The sequence below is a fragment of the Stylophora pistillata genome, chromosome 2 (genome assembly GCF_964205215.1).
Source record: "Stylophora pistillata chromosome 2, jaStyPist1.2, whole genome shotgun sequence".
NCBI classification, from domain to species: domain Eukaryota; kingdom Metazoa; phylum Cnidaria; class Anthozoa; order Scleractinia; family Pocilloporidae; genus Stylophora; species Stylophora pistillata.
This window is the reverse complement of record NC_142520.1, coordinates 17,244,408-17,266,468: the sequence shown is the minus strand read 5'-3', so window position 1 is coordinate 17,266,468 and position 22,061 is coordinate 17,244,408. Positions and strand designations below refer to the sequence as shown.

Here is a 22,061-nt window from a genome sequence, read left to right as displayed (position 1 = left end):
CTCATCTTCCCGCCCCCTGTAGCGAGCGAGGAGAGACCCTGGTTTAGGCTGGTCACGTTTCTCCCAGATTTTTTGGAGATTTCAAATTTTTATTTCTTTCAAAACGGTGATCAGTGAAAGTCAGAGTTTTATCGAAACGGTGAAGCGATGTACAGAAATATCACAATCTGTCTCACGCACCCTGGCTATGATGCAAGGGAATCTGACAGAAGCCGTCGCGGTCTAAATTTCGTAAAAGCACCAACACAGATGCAGTCTTTGGCTGGAAAAGAGGTAAACAACTGTATCTTCGATAGTGTTTTGCCAGATTTGTTTTTTGTTACCTCTCGACGGTCCCAGATTCTTCTTTGCCGCTTCTGAGTTGCGAGTATTTTTAGAAAGGTGACAAATTTCTTTCAGAATGAGCTACGTATATGTGAACGATCCTTCGCAGTAAAGCACTATTTGAGCAATAGTGAAAATCAGACCTGAAAAAAATTTCAGGCCTGTAAGGGATTCGAACCACTGACCTCTGCGATACTAGTGCAGCGCTCTACCAATTGAGCTAACAAGCCAACTGGGAGCAGGCCATCAAATTAATTCGACATAAACCCGTAGATGATAAATCAAACAACAACAAACATATGAAACATATGTATGAACTGCGGTTATGAGACGTATATGTGAACGATCCTTCGCAGTTTTTTCAGGTCTGATTTTCACTATTGCTCAAATAGTGCTTTACTGCGAAGGATCGTTCACATATACGTCTCATAACCGCAGTTCATACATATGTTTCATATGTTTGTTGTAGAATGAGCTACCTTCGATTGACTCAGCCGCTGTTAGATATGTTTGGGAAGATGTTGTCGATGACCAGAAAAATTGGTACAGATTTATTTTTTGTGCTCGTCTAACCGATCTCTCTTTTTCTAGTACCTATTTCCTTCAGAAGAGGAAAAATATGCGCAGGCGATTGCACGTAACTGTTCGGTTTCCTTTGTTTACATAATTTGACGTGCCAGTGTTCAATTAAGGGCCTGATTTCATGAGCCGAGCTGGCCCGGTTAGCCGGGCTGATTTTTTTTTTGTTTTCACGCTTTGGCGAACTCCGAAACAAAAGAATTCAGCCCGGCTAACAGGGCCAGCCCGGCTCATGTAATCGGGCCCTTAGTCACAAAAAAACCTACGGCTGCCGGTGCTCGTTCTTATTTGATCTTTAATAAAGGTATTCAAAGGCGAAACAACATAAACAACTGGACGAAATGACAAGGAAGGTACAGGTCGTTGACTGTTTAACTTCTCGAAGAGTGAAGAATTAAGAAGATGAAATATCAAAGATTTACCCTATCCCGTCGATAAAACGGCCGCAACGTCTCTGCCCGAATACATCGCTTCTAAACACTGGACTTGTTTGGGTTTTAAATTAAGGTTACAATACCAACTCCGAGATATAGCGACTTGAAGGCTGCTATAAAACGTGGCGACCTGAACAACGATAGCGTCGATTTGAAGATGACAAAGGATATGAGGCATTAAATCGAGCAAACAAACGACTCGTCGCTAAGGAATTTTTTTGCTCTCTAAACACGTGACCAGCCTAAACCAGCGTCTCTCCTCGCTCGCTCCAGGGGGCCGGGAAGATAAGAGACCCTGGGAACGAGGTTGCGGCGAGTCAATTATTGTTGTCATGCAAACTACGCCGCTTCAAATTATTTATTCAGTAAAACATCAAAGGGTAACAACCTCATTTTACGTGCTGCGCTATGATCGAGAAGGATTTGGAAAAGACTCAAATTTACAAAAGCTATTGAACTGGAATACGATCTAGCTTGACAATTAGTTAGGTAACAGCAAGACTTGCTAGTGTTTGGTAAGACCTTGTCACGAAACTTTCATATAGCAAAAGAATGACAACTCTGAATGTAATCTGAAACAAAGTTCTAAAGGAATTATGTTTATTGATACAAGAATATATTTTAAGATTTAATCTTTATATCTTGTAGAAAGAAATACACTGGAGTAAATAAATATAAGTATGGTTTTACCTAAACATAACAGCTAAAAGCTTGTTAATTATTTGACTAACAATGATGTCTGATTCATCTATGCAATTATTCTATCAGTATAGAGAATAGTCATTTTAAATACAAATTTCATTTATCTATGTATACTTCATCCTGCTCTTAAAACTATCAAGCTGCAACTTTTTGTAACTTTTAGTTATTTCAAGAAATGGTGTTAGAGTCTGGAATAGCTTGTCTTGTGAAGTGCTCCAGCTATCAAAATACATTTTTAAGAGTAAAATTTATGATTTCCTCCTCTAGAGACTCGAAAAATATGACGATTATATTGATTTGTCTACTTTAATAGCACAACTATAAGACCCCAGCTTGTTCTGTTTTCTTGCCGTATCTTAAATGTATTAATGTAGTTGTAATTTGTCTAGAATTTTGAAACTCTTGCTCTGTAAATCTTTTTATTTTATATTTTATAATATACGTATTAAACACTGCCCCCCTCGACTAGCCTTTGCTAACTGCGGGCAGTGCATATTTTTTGTAATATTGTAAGATATCATTAATATATATCATTAAACTATCAGACTAAACTATCAATAGAAGACAAATCCATTACTACAAGAAAAGCATTGTGTCAACATAAGCGAAATGCTGAGTCATTAGTTATTAACCCTTTGACCCCTAACAGTGACCAGCATCTAATTTCTTCTTACAATATTAACCCCAAATTAAACATAAAGTCACAAGAATGAAGGAAATAATTACTAACTAAAGGAGCTCTTGATTGTTAAACAAATTCTCCTTGTCAGCACCTTGGAAAATGTATTGAGAACAGTATGGAGAATATGCATACTGTTGTTAGCATGTCAAGGGTTTAGTGGTCAAACCTTTATGTACAAAATTCCAGAAATACATTAGAGCAGAAACCCTGCCTCTCAAATGGAAGTCAATTAAAAAAGAAAATTGGTTTATAAAGTTTTGCATGTAATATATTGGTGCATACCAAGTGATATCAGTGACAACATTACTTTTGCATTCTGACAGGTTTAACCTGTCTAGCAAACATAGCTAATTTAAACAATTTTGCACCAATTTTAAAATATTTTTCTTAGTAAGTTGGCATATTACTCACATTACTGGTACACAGAATTTGTTGAGAGCCTAGTTATCATTCTCATAGGAAGTGTGCCTTATTGTGCACCAACTTGACCAAGAAAAATACACTTCACATCATATATTTTTGGGAAGGTTACACTGTTGATTAAAAATTAATTCAACTACCCTTCCCAAACCAATGCACCTTCAAGGCGCTTACCTTGAATTTCCTTATTACCTGCAGTGCTTAATCCTCTACTATGTAAAGCTTCCTTTAAACCAGATACTGTCATCAAAATTGGATTGATAGCTACACTTCTTCCCTCAATGGCATTACAGAACTTTAGATGAGACCACAGTGATAAGTTATTAGCAAAGCGAGTATTGCACTGTTTACAGACAATGGGTTTTAGTGCACACAACACTGATTCTGTCGCACCTCTGCTGCTTGCACAAGTCACCAGGTCAATACTAGACAAACAAACTTGACAACTGAGCAAATCATTTTCTCTATTTCCACCACAATTGCAAACATTTGGTTGGTAACAGTGTGGTGGAGAACATCATTGGTAGTGTGAGGTATAAGAAGAGGGCATTGGTTGATGTTCTGGGAGGTAAAATGAGCGAACGTAATTACTTCGCATTACTTGCCACCATTTACCAGTGTTGGTGCTTACATTTGACCGGTTAGTTAAGGTCAAATCTTCCCTCACTCCAGAATGTTTGGCCTCTTTAGCCTGCAGAGACAATGCTATAACCCACCCTCTACCTTGTAAACAGCAAATTTGCATGATAGAGAATGGCATATCCAACTGTTCATGTTGTGACATTAACACAAATGTACCAAACTTGTGGGGTACCCTCTAACTCACGTACTCGAAAATTGTCCTTAACAAATCCTGTTTTATTCTCCTCCTAGTTTTCACAACGCTCTTTTAATTTCTGCTTTCACACACAAAAACTAATCTTATCATCTCCCACGCATCTCCTGTTACATCCTCGTAATCTAGCCTACACGTGCTTATGCAACTTTCGCATTGCATCATATCTAAAAGTGTCTCCTGTGTGTTTACGCAACTTCCGCTCAACTGGATGAAAAAAGCAAAGACATCAAGCTAAAATACATACTACACATTTCTTTCAGTTCTGCAACCTGCAACCTGGGCAGAATGGTTTGTATTCTATTAAAAAGCCCCCCTGCATTCCTCAGATACTCACCTATCTTGCTAAGAGCCAGTCGTTGGATTGTTTATGCCTCTGTTTCATCTTCACTTTCCTAAGTGTCAACTAAACAAGGGTAATATGAAGCCAATGCAATGGCTTGATTGCCAATAAGCCTAGCTGGTAACTTGTTATACCTGTTAGCTTCATCACTAAAATGTTCTTTTACTCTTGAAGTCAAGTATCCCAGTCCACACCCCCCACCCCCCCTACCTGATGTATGCCTTACATGAGGAAAACTTCTCTTCTGCAGGTATTTCTTCCGGTCCATCTCTGATTTTTTACCTTTTCAGTATTAGAGGTTCTCATTTCCTTAGTGTAAGGTTTCCAGGTGTCATCTTTACCCATTCCAAAACTACCCTCCCCCCCTTAGTGTTCATGTTTCCTTTATGAACATTTGCATTTGGGGAAGGATATGTAGCTGCCTGGTTGAGTTCATTAGCAGCCCAGCTCTGCCAGGACATGCCTGCTCCCGGCTGAAATTCAACAGTGCACCCTTTATCACAAACAGTCAAAACATTACCTTCAAACATTTTCATCTCTTCAGTGAGCTGCTTCCAGAGGTCATGCATTATTTGATTTTTCTCTTTTACACTTACACCTGATCACCAGAGCTCCAGCACACCATACTTCCAACTGACATTGTCAGCTCATTTTTTTCAGGGGCTCCATCATCTGAGAACTGAAAAATTAAATGATTTTCATTTTCATTGAACCAGACAAGTTTACAAGAAAGATGGGGGAACTCTCATGTGAAAATCAATAATCAGAAATACCTGATGCCTCTGGGATCTCTGTGACATGACCAATGTCTAAACTTTTAACAAACTTGTCAACATTATCATCTGAGAAACTGAGCTTGGGTAACCTTACGTCAACTCCAAGACATTTAATGTTACGTAGCAGCCAGACTTCTTTTTCAGTATTAAAAAAATTGACTTTGTGTTTTACAGACAAGATTTTTATCTTTAAGTGGCACAGACTGTTTCAGTACATCTTCTGAATATTGATAATCATTAATGGCTCTCTCAGAAATACCCTGAAGAAATTGGCCCCTCATAGACTACTTTCATAAATGGCTGCCAGATTAATATTCTCTTGTTAAAATTTAAATTAGCCTTTCTGGCCTCGTTCTCCAGTACAAAATTCAAAAGAATACATTATCTCAAGCGAGGCCAGAAGGGCTAATTTCAATTTAAACAAAAAAATATTAATCCGGCAGCCATTTATGAAAGTGACCAATGGTTTTGTAGCTTGCAGTAGCAGCCAAAAATCCCATGCCCCATCGAATAGCATACCTATCGCAGACAAGTCGTTTCGTGGAGCAGTCAGTCGAAAAGCCTGATTTTTCTTTCCTCTGCCATGGAAGTGAAAGGCCATAGCCACTCAATATCAAAAAAAAAAAAAGGTTGGGAAGCTTTATCCAATGTGAAATAAACGACTGAAAAAAGCTCTTTAGTATAGAGAAGTGCCCATAGAAAATCACGTGCGATGTCGTAAAGATTATAAGACTTACTGGAGATCTCTAAAGAGGTGTGGGCTCTGGAAAGCCCCTGTTTACCAGGCCAGAAAAGTGGAACTTGGGGACCAAGTTAATGCAGTGTGGGAAAAGATGCTCAATTATGTCATAAAAGATGCGAGGTGAAGGTTTCCTAACCCTCCAGGCATTCCTTACATGGGGCATAAAACGGAATAAGGAGATTCTCATACAAATGCCCATGTCAAGGATAGCAATTATAAATAACAATTGAATAAGTTCACGAAACATATACGGTCAAAAGAAAATTAAGAGGTGGAAACATCAATAAAACTGCATGGAAAGTCCCTTGAGTAATACCTAATACTCATAAATGCTTCACTACTTAGTAAAAGCAGTTGCTGTAATTATTCTTCCCTGGTTACCTCACATCTTTTAAAAGACAGTTGGTCTCCCATTTAAAGTTATCACAGGAAGTCAGAATCACTAGTAAGCAGAATGGACATCAGTTATTTAGATTAAAAAAGGTAGATCAGATGGTTTCCCTGAATTTGACTATTTTTGCAGTAAGCACCCTGATCTCTGCCGGACGATTCGGATGCCTGGCATGTTGGTACATCTGCAGAGACAATACATCTCTACTCACATTTTGGCCGAACGATGTGTTGGTGCCAAATAAAATCAAAATAAGCTAAATTGTGGGAATGAGAGTCAACAAGACTCAATATCTTTAAATATTTGACCCAAAATAATACTTTTGCAGCGTCTTAAATGCACACCGTTTCACTTATGGTGCGACCGTTGGTCGCAATATTGCATGATTCTTTCATTTGAGCTGAAATTAAGGGGCGGAGCCAACCTATTTATAGCGCGCCTTTGTCTTTGAATTGAGGAATTTACCTAGCAACGACCATCGTATTTATATAATAAATAAATTAATTAATTGAACAAAGATTATTTTTACTACTTTATATTTGCAACGATTACAATGTTTCCGAATGAAAATTCTGATGAACCTTTTTTTTTCTTTCTTTTTATCTTTTTTTTTTTTTTTTTTTCACACCAATATCTTTTAAGCACTAAAGCTCACCAATAAAATAGATACCGGGATAGTACGAGGGTGCAGGGTGTGCGAAATATGAAACATTTATGCATTTTTTTCAGTGTTTCCTTACTCGGAACTGGTCAGCTCAGACGACCACCACAAACCGTATAATATTATCCAAACTTTAATGACTATTCCATCTAAGTGAAATACATTTGAAATTCGAGATCAGAAAACGCAAATTTAGTCTTAGTGTCATGGCAAAATTCAAGAAAACATGACTGGACACTTACTTCTGCGGCGGGTCGTAAAAACAGGTTTTTCACTTCAGGTTAGCAGATTCGGGTAAGCGAACAGATACAAAAATCGACTTCTCTCCTACTGATTCTTCTGAAAAACTGGTTTAAATCACGACAAGCTAACACTTTAGATCGTTTTGAGGAATTAATGTCAATCACGAGTTGTGTTAATTTGCCTATCATCATAGGCAACGCCTATTTACTAAACGAAACATTCAGAATTTATCATAATTGTACACCGTTCACCGTCCCCCATTCAATTCTTCATTTTGAAAATCCCTGTGGTATTTAGTAAATAAACCCCTTCGGGCGGCTGGTATGTCGGCTGATAATGTCCGCGGCTGAGAGATTGTCCGAAAAATGAATATTTAGCCGAGAAGCGAAGCTTCGAGGGCAAATAAGAAATTTTGAGGATAATCTCTCATCCAACGACATTATCAGCCGACATAACAGAAGGCCAGAACGGGGTTTATTTATTTCGTAACCTTCCCATGATTAATTTCCATTAATTTTTGAGCAAGAGAGCGCAGGCGCGAGCCTGTGCTCGTGTACGGTAAACCTCCGCAGCTTTTTAATCTCTTTTGCCATCTGATTCTGTGACTATGCTGACAGGAATTAAGATATTGTTTGGATCTGACAATTGTCAAGGGTCTTCGACTCAGGCCTCAATGCATTTCTCCAGAGAAAGGCTTGATCTGAAAATTACTGGAGAAATGATTTATGTTAAAAAACAGAAAGTTTTGATATCCTCCTGAAAAAAATAGTCAATCGTCAAGGACCTAAAATTAAACCATCAACCATTAAAATAGAGAACGATTCATCGTAAATTGTTAAAGTTAACATCGTCTCCCCCTTAATTACAACTCTTTGATACATTCTGTCACCTAAAGAAAAACTCCGTGAAATATTTACATTTGTACTACAAAGACGATAGGATTTCACAGAACTTTGTTGTCTGTGAGGACGCAAAGTAATAAAGTTTACCTAAATCAATTACGGGTCAAGCAATCATAAATCCTAAGGGGAAAATAAGGCAATGTCCACAGCTATCCGGAAATGATACTTTGGAAAGGAATCTAAGGCACCAAGTTTAGTATCAATATTGCTCTTTAATTTGTCAACTGGATGAAAAAAGCAAAGACATCAAGTTAAAATACATACTACACATTTCTTTCAGTTCTGCAACCTGGGCAGAATTGGTCTCTATTCTTTTAAAAACGTCCCCCTGCATTCCTCAGACACTCACCTATCTTGCTAAGAGCTAATCGTTGGATCGTTTGTTCCTCTGTTTCGTCTTCACTTTCTTAAGTGTCAAGTAAACAATGGTAATATGAAGCCAATGCAATGGCTTGATTGCCAATAAGCCTAACTGGTAACTTGTTATACCTGTTAGCTTCATCACTAAAATGTTCTTTTACTCTTGAAGCCAAGTATCCCAGTCCACATCCCCACCCCCCCCCCCCCCACCTGATGTATGCCTTACATGAGGAGAACTTCTCTTCTGCAGGTATTGCTTTAGGTCCACCTCTGATTTCTGTAACATCCCCTGCTTCTTAGCACGCTCCCCAACACTGTCTGTACCAGAAACCCTGAAAAGAGTCTCTATTCCCTATAGGTGCTCCCAGGGCAGAAACAAAAGGATGAAACTTTCCTCTTCCCACCGCCTCTAAGTACAGGATATCAATATAATGTTGCCAGCCATTGATCATACAATGTATGGGTTCTGGCCTTAACATGTCTGGGAAATGCCCAATCCTAAGAAGACCAAACTGTCGCATGCCATTTTTAGCCATGAACTGTAACTTTCTGGAATTTCAATTTTTTTCCTGAAAGGTTTCAGGGAAGAGAGGCAAGAAAATTGTTTACTTTTTCAGTATTAGAAGTTCTCATTTCCTTAGTGTACGATTTCCAGGTGTCATCTTTACCCATTCCAAAACTACCCCCCTTAGTGCTAATGTTTCCTTTATGAACATTTGCATTTGGGGAAGGATATGTAGCTGCCTGGTTGAGTTCATTGGCGGCCCAGCTCTGCCAGGACATGCCTGCTCCTGGTTGAAATTCAACAGTGCACCCTTTATCACAAACAGTCAAAACATTACCTTCAAACATTAGGAGCTCCATCATCTGACAACTGAAAAATTAAATGATTTTCATTTTCATTGAACCAGACAAGTTAACAAGAAAGATGGGGAACTCTCATGTGCAAATCAATAATCATAAACACCAGGCCAGTGACTCTGCGAGAAACACCTGATGCCTCTGGGATCTGTGTGACATGACCAATGTCTAAGCTTTTAACAAACTTGTCAGCATTATCATCTGAGAAACTGAGCTTGGGTAACCTTAAGTCAACCCAAGACATTTATGTTACGTAGCAGCCAGACCTCTCTTTTAGTATTAAAAAAATTAACTTTGTGTTTTACAGACAAGATTTATATATTTAAGTGGCACAGACTGTTTCAGTACATCTTCTGAAAATTGATAATCATTAATGGCTCTCTCAGAAATACCCTGAAGAAGTTGGCCCCTCATAGACCACTTTCATAAATGGCCACCATATTAATATTCTTTGTTTGAAATTTAAATTAGCCTTTCTGGCCTCGTTCTCCAGTACAAAATTCAAAAGAATACATTATCTCAAGCGAGGCCAGAAGGGCTAATTTCAATGCAAACAAAAGAATATTAATCCAGCAGCCATTTGTGAAAGTGGTCAACGGTTTCGTAGCTTGCATTGGCAGCCAAAATATCCCATGCCTTATCCAATAGCATACCTATCATAGATTAGTCGTTTCGTGGAGCAGTCAGTCGAAAAGCCTGATTTTTCTTTCTTCTGCCATGGAAGTGAAAGGCCATAGCCACTCAATATAAAAAAATAAGGTTGGGTAGCTTTTTCCAATAAGAAATAAAGGACTTAAAAAAGATCTTTAGTATAGAGAAGCGCAGACAGAAAATCACGTGCGACGTCGTAAAGATTATAAGACTTACTGGATATCTCTAAAGAAATGTGGGCTCTGGAAAGACCCTGTTTACCAGGCCAGAAAAGTGGAACTTAGGGACCAAGGTAATGCAGCGCGGGAAAAGATGCCCAATTCTGTTATTATAAAAGATGTGAGGTCAAGGTTTCCTAACCCTTCAGGCATTCCTTACATGGGGCATAAAAGGGAATTAGCAAATCCTCATACAAATGCCCATGTCAAAGAGAGCAATTATAAATATCAATTGAATAAGTTCATAAAACATATACAGTCATAACAAAATTAAGAGGTGGAAACATCAATAAAACTGCATGGAAAGTCCCTTAAATAATACCTACACTGTAATACTCATGAATGCTTCACCACTTAGTACCAGCAGTTGGTGTAATTATTCTTCCCTGGTTACCTCACATCTTTTACAAGACATTTGGGCTCCCATTTAAAGTTATCTCAAGAAGTCAGAATCACTGGTAAGCAGAATGGACATCAGTTATTTAGATTAAAAGATGTAGAGCAGATGGTTTCCCTGAATTTGAATGTTTTTTGCAGTAAGCACCCTGATCTCTGCCGGATGATTTGGATTCCTGGCATGTTGGTACATCTGCAAAGAAAATATTTCTCTATTCACATTTTCATTCTGCAAGAGAAATAAGTCAATAAGAAAGAGTAAGCATAGCATTCAAAAAGTGGCAAAGCAATTGTGCAGAATTAACAACAGCACAAGTCTTTTAACCAATCAAGAATGGCTAGTTCCATGTATGTTGAAGGTGTCTTCCCCATAATGGATCCGCTTAGCAGCATAAATTAGCTTCACTGAACGGAGAGATTCAATCCAGTATCTTTCCCTACACTGCAGACGTTAACAGATTTTGAGTGGCTTTTTCTGTAACTAGCTAGAACATGAATTTTTTGTAACTTTTTTAAGGCCTTTACCGCAACATCCCTAATTTGGAAAAGACAAACTTTTTCATGCAAAGAAACAAAAACATACAGTAGCATCTGCCAATTAATTGCCCACACGTAATCATAGGCATGTCTATATATTGAGGTTTCCATGATAGCTTTCCTATATGGAGCTACAGCTTCAGGTTTAGTTAAAACCTGTTGCTCATTAGGTACCCATTCTGTTTGCACCGTGACTCTGCATGGCAATTGATATGATTTCCCCGAGTCATAAATAAAGATAATTATAGAAAAACAAATTAATAGATCAGTATTAAAAATTGTAAGTATAATGCTTCTGGTTTTCCATTTTTACAGAAAATTGTGTAATCTTTGAGTTCATGAATTATTCATGTCTTGTTGCAATTACATAACACAATGTGTTCACAATAACAAAAATTAATAACAATAATTTTGGTTTCGTGAAATCGTTCTTTTGAAAGAGTAACCTGAGAAAAACCCTTTGTACCTTATGACTACTACGCATTCTCTCAATAAACAGTCATTCAAATTACCTGATAATGGTCAGCAACAATCAGCAGATTAGCATGAAATTCTTGCTCACTGAGTGGACTGTTCTGCAAGCAGAAGTACACATGAGAAATAAATAAACAACAAAAAAAGAGAATTACTTTAGTCATACTATAAAAGATTTTTCTGTCCTCCATACTCATATTACATCAATGGTAGGATATTATTGAGGCGGCAGATGTATCATACCTTGGGTCTCAGTTAGAAAAGTCAGCAGCTCTTTTGTCATAGGGACTTCACGGCTCACTGCTGAAGTTTCACTAGCCCTACTCCAGTTTACAACTCCTAAAACGTTTTTGGTTCTAAACAGAATCAGTAAAAATAAAAATATTTTTAGGAATAGCATTGAGTGTATCAAGGTTCAACATATCATACAAAGAGTCCAAAAGCATCTTACGAGAAAGAAAGAGCTGACAACGTCGTTTGTGCTGCTGATCTACTCGAATCATGCCTTGCATCTGTAATAACACTACAGGAAGAAATGTTAGATATCAAAACTTAACATTGAACACATTTCTGTACTCACAAATCTCTCAGGGGTTACAATTTGATATCAGATATTGTATCCTTAGATGTGCTAGTCAGCACAACTTTGCAGAAGTCTACTAGATCCCATGCATCAAATTGACTGCTTGCAGAGATCCTGGCCTGCAAAAAGGAACAATTCAACAAAACTCAAGCATGCAACTCCCACACTCTAAGACTGGTGTATAAGTATGTGGCCAAGGACAAAGTAAAATTGAAATCAACCTGTACCTCTTCATTTACAACATAACCAGGGGTGCTTTTCACTTCTTCCTGGGCAGCAGACATGGACTCATTGCAAACCCTATTCACAATGGTTGCATAACAATGCATTTTCAAGACTGTTGAAGTAATTTAAAAAAAGAGGTATTTTAGAATTCAGGTAAGAGAGAAACCAAATAAAACACTGCTCAGTCCATTTGAAGTATCATCATTTGCCTTGCTGTAAACTGTTGGTGACTGCCATTTGCTTGCAAAAAGAAATACAACATAGGAGCATTAGAGAAAGTGCATTGCCAATCTATGAAAAACAGAGGCAGATAAGTGACCAGAGAAAGCGAGTTTCAGAAAATTTCCAGCAGAAAACGAAAAGGTACTTACCTCAAATTTACATAGTACTTTGGAGGACATCCTGCCATAATAGAGGAGGAGAGCCACTTGAATGAATCTCCACATACACATGAAACTGTTACGGACACAACGTGACTTTGTCGATTGAAGATTAATAAATCGCAATCATTGAGTTTTCCATAGTAACAGCATGCTGTGGAGAGAGTGTTACAAAAAAAAAATACAGAGTTCGCAGAGCTCCCTCGCTGCAGAGATATAATTATGGGGTCGTTCTCTCCTGAAGGCGTAGTGATCTGCATTCTTTGTGGTGTATGTTCTGCATGTGGAGGGGAAATTGGAGAAACAGCATCAGAGAAAGGTAAAGAAATACACGAAGATGGAGTGGAAGACGCTAAAGGAAAAGAAAACCGTGTGGTAGATGGTGTAGAAACAAGAGAGGGGTCCGGACTAGCTGTGCTTCCAGTTGATGATAAGCTCAGTTGGCTCGATGTCAGTCCTTTCTTCTCCATTTTCTCCTCAAAATCCAACAGAAGAGCCTCTATCAGATCCGCATTCTGTGTACTTGAGGTCGCTTTTGTTAGATTTAGCGCACCTTTTGCCATTTTGACGCGGTCTTTGATGCCAAGAAGTCTGCTCTCTTGAGCAAGCTCTCTGTTGAAAGAGAACTGAAGACCTCGATCTGTTGGACGCTTTTCCTTGCACATAGATGGGTCATTTCCGTGAGCCATAACGCACAAAATTCACACTAAATATCCTTCGAGCAGCGACAGCTAAGAATGTTGCCGAACAACCACTAGAGTTCTGAATTGCAGGCTGCTAATCGCACTTAGTCAGAGGCATTGTCAGCGATAATACTGCGCATGCATGATTTATGACGCCGCTAGTTTCAATGGGAATAATCTGAAGGCTCTGTTAACCGATGTGTATAAGGGGCTTGGGGATGTAAGTCGAAATTACACGGCGCGAATTTTGAAAAGACAACTGTACGACTGCATAGTCGACCGTAGATCGCACTTTGAACGACCAAACGATGTGTTGGTGCCAAATAAAATCCAAATAACCTAAATTATGGGAATAAGAGTCAACAAGACTCAACATCTTCTAATTTTTTACCCAAAATAATACTTTTACTGCGTCTTCCATGCACACCGTTTCACGTATGGTTAGACCGTTGGTCGCAATATTGGATGATTCTTTCATTTGAGCTAATATCAAGGGGCGGAGCCAACCTATTTATAGCGCACTCTCGTGTTTAAACCTGCCCAAGCCGTGAACGAGTCGTCACGTGACCTCTAAGATAGTAAGGGAGGAATTTACATAGCAAGCGGCCATCGTATTTATATAATTAATTAATTATAATAAGTTAATTAATTAACAATATTTCCGGGTGCAGATTCTGAAAACTGTTCCAATCTTTTTATTTTTCTTTTTTCACACCAATATCTTTTAAGCACAAAAGCTCACGAATAAAATAGATACCGGGATAGTACGAGAGTGCACAATGCGCGAAATATGAAACATTTATGCATTTTTTTTCCAGAATTTATCATAATTGTACACCGTTCACTGTCCCTCATTCAATTCTTCATTTTAAAAATCCCTGTGCTATTTGGTAAATAAACCTCTTCTGGCCGGCTGCTCACGGCTGGTAATGTCCGCGGCTGAGAAATTGTCCGAAAAATGAATATTTAGCCGAGAAGCGAAGCTTTGAGGGCAAATATCAAATTGTGAGGATAATCTCTTAGCCAAGGACATTATCATGACATACCAGCAAGGCAGAACAGGGTTTATTTTTTTTTCAACCCTCCCATTTATTTTCCATTAATTTTTGAGCAGGAGAGTGCTGGCGCGAGCCTCTGTCCACGAAAGGTAATCCTGCGCAGCTTTTTAATCTCTTTCGTCACCTGATTCTGTGACTATACTTTCGGGAATAAAGATATTGTTTGGATCTAACAATTGTCAAAGGACTTCGACTTGCGCCTCAATGCATTTCTCCAGAGAAATGCTTGATCTGAAAATCACTGGAGAAATTATTTATGTTAAAAAACAGAAAGTTTTGATATCTTCCTACTAAAAGTCAACTGTCAAGGACCTAGAATTAAACAAACAACCATCAAAATCGAGAACGACTCATCGTAAATTATCAAAGTTAATATCGTCTCCCCACCCCCCCCCCCCCACCCGCGCTCTTAAGTAGAACACTTTGATACAATGTGTCACCCAAAGAAAACCTCGGAAAATATTTCCACTTGAACTACAAAGACGATAGTATTCTACAGAACTTGGTTGTCTATGAAGACGCAAAGTAATAAAGTTTACCTAAATCAATTACGGCTCAGGCAATCATAAGTCCTTAGGAAAAAGTAAGGCGATGTCAACAGGTATCCGGAAAAAATACAATATGCTTATCCGGAAATGATACTTTGGAAATGAATACTGCTCTTAAAGGCTCCAAGTTTAGTATCAATATTGCTTTTTAACTTGTCAAAGACTCGATCTACAAGATCGGCGATAAGTTCTGAACCTTAAGAGCTTCTCCGCGGGATTATTCGAATGTGCTCACCTCCTGATGTATCGCCAACAGCTAGGTTCATATTACAAGGGTAGAGATTATCGTAACCGTATGCGCTATCTTAAATCTGCAAACTTGGGGTGAACACTCTTGCACATGACCTCTTTATCTACTTGGTCAAATAACAAATAATTGCTAATTATTAGAATGTGTAATAAATTCTCGTCAGGAAATATAAGAAAATACTCTTGCATAAATGTGCCGTCCGACCAAAGGTAAATCTATATTCTAGATACATGTAGGCCTGAAATAAAATTCACTGTAGTTTCAGTACTTTCCGGATTGATATATCAAGGTGATATCATACAAAAGTTAACAGAAAAATCATTCTTGCTGCAAATGTTTCTTTTCAAGCTAGAATTGAAATTTCTTTTTTATGTTATTCTTTGGAGCGTTCTTGTATCAAAGCGGAGAAGTGGAATCTATACTTGAAGAAATTACCAAAGTATTGTGCGAATATAGTGTAGTACACTGCGGTTAAATGGAAAAGCGTTTACTCGCGTCCGTTACGCACTTACTCTTAGCCAAAAAACGAACTGCATATCCTAGAATAGATTAAATGCATGCGATATATATGCATGCAAATCTGTAGGTCCTGAGTGTATTACAAGTTGTTGCTTACTGTTGCTCGCGGATCGTGATTACTTTATCGAGAATTACGATCTAGACTTGTCTTTTATACCAAAAAGGATCATGATTACACGGTGTCTTATCCTGGACTCAAACTCTAACTATAATTTTCTATCTAAAAAGCACTAACTAAACACAGAGACCTCAATCTAACCAAACTATCAAGAGACCAAACAGCGATAAGTAAAGTAACCAGATCATTCGGCTTAAATGAAAACCCCGAAAACTTCTTAAAGTTCTAAATTAAGGGATAACAAATTGGCGTAAACGAAATGTCAAAACAAAAATATATTATCAACACACCGACACTGTGATGTATTCACAGGTTCTACCTGATCTAGCCTCAGTCATCGTTACCACGCGCTGGTCTTTGGCTGGCCCATAATGACATTTGTAAATTAATTGACAAAATTACAAAAAATTGCGAAAAAATTATCTCTCCTTACATTTCATAATGGCAAAGAAAAAGCTTCCTTTCCACAAGGTTAGGCTTTTAATTTTGCATTACTTCGCAGCACCTTATTACGAAAAATTGATACACTGTTTCAAATGCTCCTTGACAAAACGACTGTCTTCTCAGTTCATTTCTTAATGGTAAAGGAAATGCCACCAAAGAAAGCACGAACGCCCTGTGGATTCTCAGAAATAGGATTGGCCAATGGCTAATACATGTTACATGGATAAATGTCTGATACATCGGCTCCGCGCGATCAACGAAATGTAATAATGCAGTGGACATGTTTGGTTCAAATTATGAATCTCTTGCAGTATCAGTAGCTTTGCTTCTTACCCAAAACATTTCTCACCACTTGAAGGTATTGATGATAACGATAATGCATTTATATCAGCAATGCAGCTGAACGCTCGTTACACAAACTAACTGTCATCATTTGTTGACAGGGACTTGGACAACAACCAGTTGGAGGACTTACCAAAAGAGATATTCATGAACAATACCAACCTACAGGAACTGTGAGTCAAAAATGAAGACTATTCCTCCTAATTTCAATCCTACAGGCAATGTAAAAGGACAATGCACAGGGAAAACGAAAGTGTTGAAGAGATATTTGTAACAGTTACTACACTGAAATGATCAGACATATTCACCAAAGTTAAAAAAAAAGATTACTATTGTTTAACATAGAATATTGATAGATAAGGCCACACTTTGCAGTCTTCAATCAGACAATCGTTATGACACATGTATATCAACCCAGTCCACAGGGTCTTAGCCTAGTTACCCTTCGAGTTTTAGGTTGGGAGGAAGGAGGCGGGATATGGAAAGTTGCGTAGCCACTGGAGGCTTATTTCTTCCATCCTAGGGGGGGAGGAAACTCGTCCACTTCCGCTTGATTCTGCCGGCGTAAACTCCCTAGCGTCCTTTTCGCGGTAAAAGGCTTTACGGGTTACCAGGCTAAGAAATGAAATGAATGATAATCTTCTTTCTGCTGTGGATTCAAAGTATTTTTTAGGGAGCATGGGCGGAAGGTTGAAAGGAAAAGAGGCTGTAGCCCAATATCCCTACCAATAAAAAATAAATTATGGTAATGAATAACGCTTCAGATATATTGTGACGATATATATACGTAAGAACTCTTTGAGTCTTCAAATTCTACAAAAACTAAGGTGACTATGGTAAAAAGAGAATCAATTTAAATGAAATAAACCTCTCTGAGACTCGCATGAGAAGAATATAATTAGTAATATAAGAGATATTGTTTAACAACATTTTCATTTCTCAACTTAAAGTCAGCCTAAGTACATATAATCAAGGACAATGACACTTACAGTGTATATATCTAGTAGAATATCATCAAATGTTACAACTTTCATATTATATTAGAGCCGTGATACTGCGTGGGATATTTTGTTTTGGTTACAATGCGAACAATTTTTCGAATAATATTTCCTTACTTGCTAAAAAAAATATTTAAAGTGATGACCGAAAAAAATACAGCGTGAGAAGATTAGTTGTTTTTGGTATCGGAGTTTTCAGAGGACACGGAAAAAAAGATCACCAATCATTTGGCTCGAAAAACTCGTATGGGGTGGAGGAGGGGAGTTTTGCGGTTGGCAGAGCAGAAAAAGGTGACTTGTTTTTTAAAAAGAATGCAACATAGTGGCCCCGATAATGTTTGGGCAAAAGAAACGATAGTAGGCAATAGGAAAGCTTCTTGATTACACTTTTTTCAGACTCTTAACTTACAGTGTAAGAAGAACTTGGTTACCTTGTTTCCTTTTATTATAAGTCATTTTGTTGTTTTCCAAGCCTTTTACTTTTAAGTTTTAATTTTGCGCGGGGCGATAGAAACATTCAACCTATTAAAAAAGGTGTTTGATATTGAACCAGAAATATTTTGTTTAGATTCAGGCGTGAATTTAAAGAAAATTGTTTGGAGTCTTTCTTAATATTGGTGTAAGAGGAACAAGTCAAATCCCACCTGCAAAACAGACATTTGAATGCGTGGGTTATATTGGATATTTCATGTATATCATTGCTTATGTCCCAATAAAGCCGCACTAAAATATAGACTAAGAAACTTTCTCTAAAACATGCATTGTATTCGTTCGCAAAAATGGATTATCAAAGAATAATTTGTAAGGGAATTTGTTAGACCCTTCTCCTCTTCTTTAAGTAGTCTCTTTATCAAGTCAAGAATGTTCTATGTAGTTCAGTGTTCAAGGCTGTGTTTCAGACTTCTACTGTTTATTCTTCTTTACACGAACGAACGAATGAAAAAAACAAACAAACAAACAACCAAATAAAAAAAAACACAAAAAGCAAAAAAACAAAAAACAACCTGGTGACACCTATAGTGACAATTCATTTTAAATGAGCCAGTCAATTAAACTTACAGTGCAATCACGGTAAACATTGTCACGGTCTACGCGAAATTTAGAAATTTTGTTGATCTGAAAAAAATGTTCAAGACTTTGGAGGTACGAATCCAATGCACTAGTCCTTCCTAAATCCAGACCCCATATGCTAGTGTCTCTGAACCACGTTTCTTTATCTCAATTAAGTAACAAAATACAAGTGGTGAACACCTCAGCTCTTTTCTCTGCACATTATCGAAAAATACAGGACGGTGTTAGATAACTCACGAACCCCCACGGATTCTCTAAGGCCTTTATAGAGGACATCCGGTTCCTTATAACCGTACTTGAATTTTATCATTTACTGTTGTTAATATTTCTGTTAAACTGGATTAAGGAATGCGCTAGAGTTAGAGTGCAATAGGGTCTGGTGTGTTATTTCCATTTTGTCCTTTTTCAAAGTCTTTTAGTTGAAAATTGTTTTTAAAATCTAATAGAAATATTTTGTGGATGAGAAAAGTGTACAACATTGAACAGGGAGAAGCTCCTTTTTTTCAGAAATTTGAGGTGATAACTTCGGATATAAATACAAAGAAAGTAATAAAAATTTAATAGCATCATTCTAAACAAACTTTTACATGGTGAGCGCCGGACTTTGGCCGAATTTGTTCGTAGATCAAATTAAACTTAATTACTTAAGAGCGGCGCTCCGTAAATAGCGCCTGGAGGTGTGCAATATGAAAAAATTGAAAATCCCCTAGCTTTGGCAGAATATACGTCTGGATGAATTCTTTTTAGACAAAAAACTTTAAGTTCCATTGCATTTTGATTTTACGCGAACGGCGGTAAAATCGATTTGGTGGCACTCGTGTCAGCTTCACTAGGTCTAGTTAACCAACAACTTGAACGTCGCTGGAGAATAAACGAAACGATAAATGTGACCAACGATTTTCTCAATGGAAAGAACACGTATTTACAAACGTCCGTCGCGAACTAAGTTTTTGGGCAATTTTTGTTTTCTTTTATTATTCCACTCATTTAGGCGGACAAAGAAATGGCAAAATTGAGAGGGTCAAATCGCACCTTGGTACATGGCATGGGGTTATACCAAGTTAATCCAGCGAAGGACAAGGCTTCTTATTCACAAAAATCCAATACAATTTTTGGGCTAATCAGGACTACAAAATTTTAGGACCCCAAATAAAACTGACACAGAGGTCAAAATACGCTATTCCTTGCCACGCAATTGAAAGTGAAAAATCAACAATGCGCACGTTGAAAAGACACCAGGCCGTTTTGGGGCGAAAAATCGTTTCTACACTGGATAGAAAGCTAATTTAGTTCAACTTTCGTCGTTTCTGTTGCTCAGGTTACCTGATATTCAAAATGTTAGTGGTTAGTTTACAAACAAAACAAGCCAAAATGCAAAACCGTCCTGTACGATACGGATACAATTTGAAACTGGTAACAAACCATAAAATCAATGTATTTGCCATATTTACACTTTAATATGAGTATTGTTAATGAATTTGTACATACCATGCATTAGCGCCAAACATAGATTGCGCATTCGCTTCACGAAATGCTGTCGTGAACTGCCTTCTGCTTCTCTCGGATTACACGACATGCGGACCCTCATGTCCTGGGCCACAATTGCAAAGCACACGTCAGTTACCCCAAACACTTGCATTCTTTCCTCATAATTCTTGCTCACTTTTACCAAATGTTAATTTTTCATGCGCGTTATTTATAGTCATTTTTTATGGCCATCTTTTTATCCTCTCTCTTTTTTTTGTTCAAACTGATGGGTTCAGAGAGGGATTCAGTCTTTCCCGACAGTGACTTTTATTATGGAGAGTTCTAAGACATCCTCTTGTTTGACAAAAAGCAGTCTCTTCTTAAAGAAAGACAGAAGACATCGTTTAAGAAGAGAAGTTGCATCCATTGCCAACAAACACGCCGATCTTTTTTTCTTTTTAAGTTTAAGGATGCTTGAGTACTTTTCAGCACCACTGCAAAGTGTTGCGTCCTATACAGTACGACAAGTGCATATTTAAATAGGAAAGGCACTCGCTTCTCAACAAGGCAAAGATACCTTTGAAAAACATCAGGAAGGACCTAGTGCACAGACCTATATTGCCACTTCTGAGATTGCAGAGTAAAGAATTTAGGCGTTACCGTAGAGCTGGGCATTACGGTCTTCGAGAAAGGCTTCCCATTTTAGTGCTAAGCAGAAGGCCTTCCTAGAAGACAAATTTAAAATAGAACACACTGGAATCATAGCAGATCCAGCAGAGGTTGCTCAGGATATGAGGCATGGAAATCATGAATATGAAGCCGCAGATCAGTCATTGTAGATGAATTCCTAGCACCCAAGCAAATGATGGTCAGTTGCCCAGGGTTTTCCTCCCGCGACTCTGATGCGCGCTGGCGCAGAAATTGCCAGCGGCAGTTGACACGAAAATTAAAGACCTTTTCAAAAGTGGCGGCAAATAATGACAGCGCGAACACATTAAACAATGTTTTAGGCATTTCGGCATGGAGGATGAACCAGAGAGAGAAGACCGGTTTTGGAATACCATGGTGAAGTTTTCTGCGGAGAAACAAGGCGTAAGGAGGGTTCGTTTTGCAGAAAATAAACCCAACTATGGGATGAGAGAACAAGAATGATGAGAAAATCACGCTCAGTTTCCAAAGGCTCGACACAGCAGAGAAATTTGGTCTCCGGCGAGATTTAAGGGAGAGAATTTTCTCAAGAAGCGGCACTTGGAGAAAATTCCTGAGGATGGTCGCGTGCTTCAAAGTTACAGCGTCGAGTCAATTATTGTTGTCACGCAAACTACGCCGCTTCAATTTATTTATTCAGTAAAACATCAAAGGGTAACAACCTCATTTTACATGTAGCACTATGATCGAGGATTTGCAAAGGACTCAAATTTACAAAAGCTATTGAATTTGAATACGATCTAGCATGACAGTTTATTAGGTAAGTTTTTGGGCAGTTTTTGTTTTTGTTTTCACTATTCCACTCATTTAGGCGGACAAAGAAATGGCTAAATTGAGTTGATCAAATCGCACCTTGGTACATGGCATGGGATTATACCAAGTTAATCCAGCGAGGGACAAGGCTTCTTCTTCACAAAAATCCAATAGAATTTTTGGGCTACTCAAGACTACGAAATTTTAGGACCCCAAATAAAATTGATACGGCGGTCAAAATACGCCATCATTTGTCACGCAATTGGAGGTGAAAAATCAACAATTTGCGCGTTGAAAAGACACCAGGCCGTTTGGGGGCGAAAATAGTTTTTACACTCGATAGAAAGCTAATTTAGTTCAACTTTCATCGTTTCTGTTGGTCA

General features: G+C 38.1%; 1 protein-coding gene and 1 pseudogene across 1 annotated transcript; both read right to left on the bottom strand.

Moving 5' to 3' along the window:
- Positions 1 to 1,979: 1,979 nt before the first annotated feature.
- Positions 1,980 to 8,595, bottom strand: LOC148737457 (uncharacterized; annotated as a pseudogene).
- A 3,743-nt stretch (positions 8,596 to 12,338) lies between these two features.
- Positions 12,339 to 13,505, bottom strand: LOC148737456 (uncharacterized). Its single transcript, XM_088750817.1, has 2 exons — positions 12,711 to 13,505; positions 12,339 to 12,451 (listed from the first exon to the last, which is right to left on the bottom strand). The coding sequence occupies exons 1-2, from the start codon at positions 13,406 to 13,408 to the stop codon at positions 12,415 to 12,417; spliced, it is 735 nt and encodes a 244-aa protein (XP_088606943.1). The 5' UTR covers positions 13,409 to 13,505; the 3' UTR covers positions 12,339 to 12,414.
- Between the last annotated feature and the right edge of the window lie 8,556 nt (positions 13,506 to 22,061).

Coding starts and splice junctions, on each gene's coding strand:
- LOC148737456 (XM_088750817.1), bottom strand. CDS start 13,408: ATGGCTCACGGAAATGACCCATCTATGTGCAAGGAAAAGCGTCCAACA. Junction 12,452..12,710: donor AAGTACTATGTAAATTTGAG/GTAAGTACCTTT, acceptor TTACTTCAACAG/TCTTGAAAATGCATTGTTAT.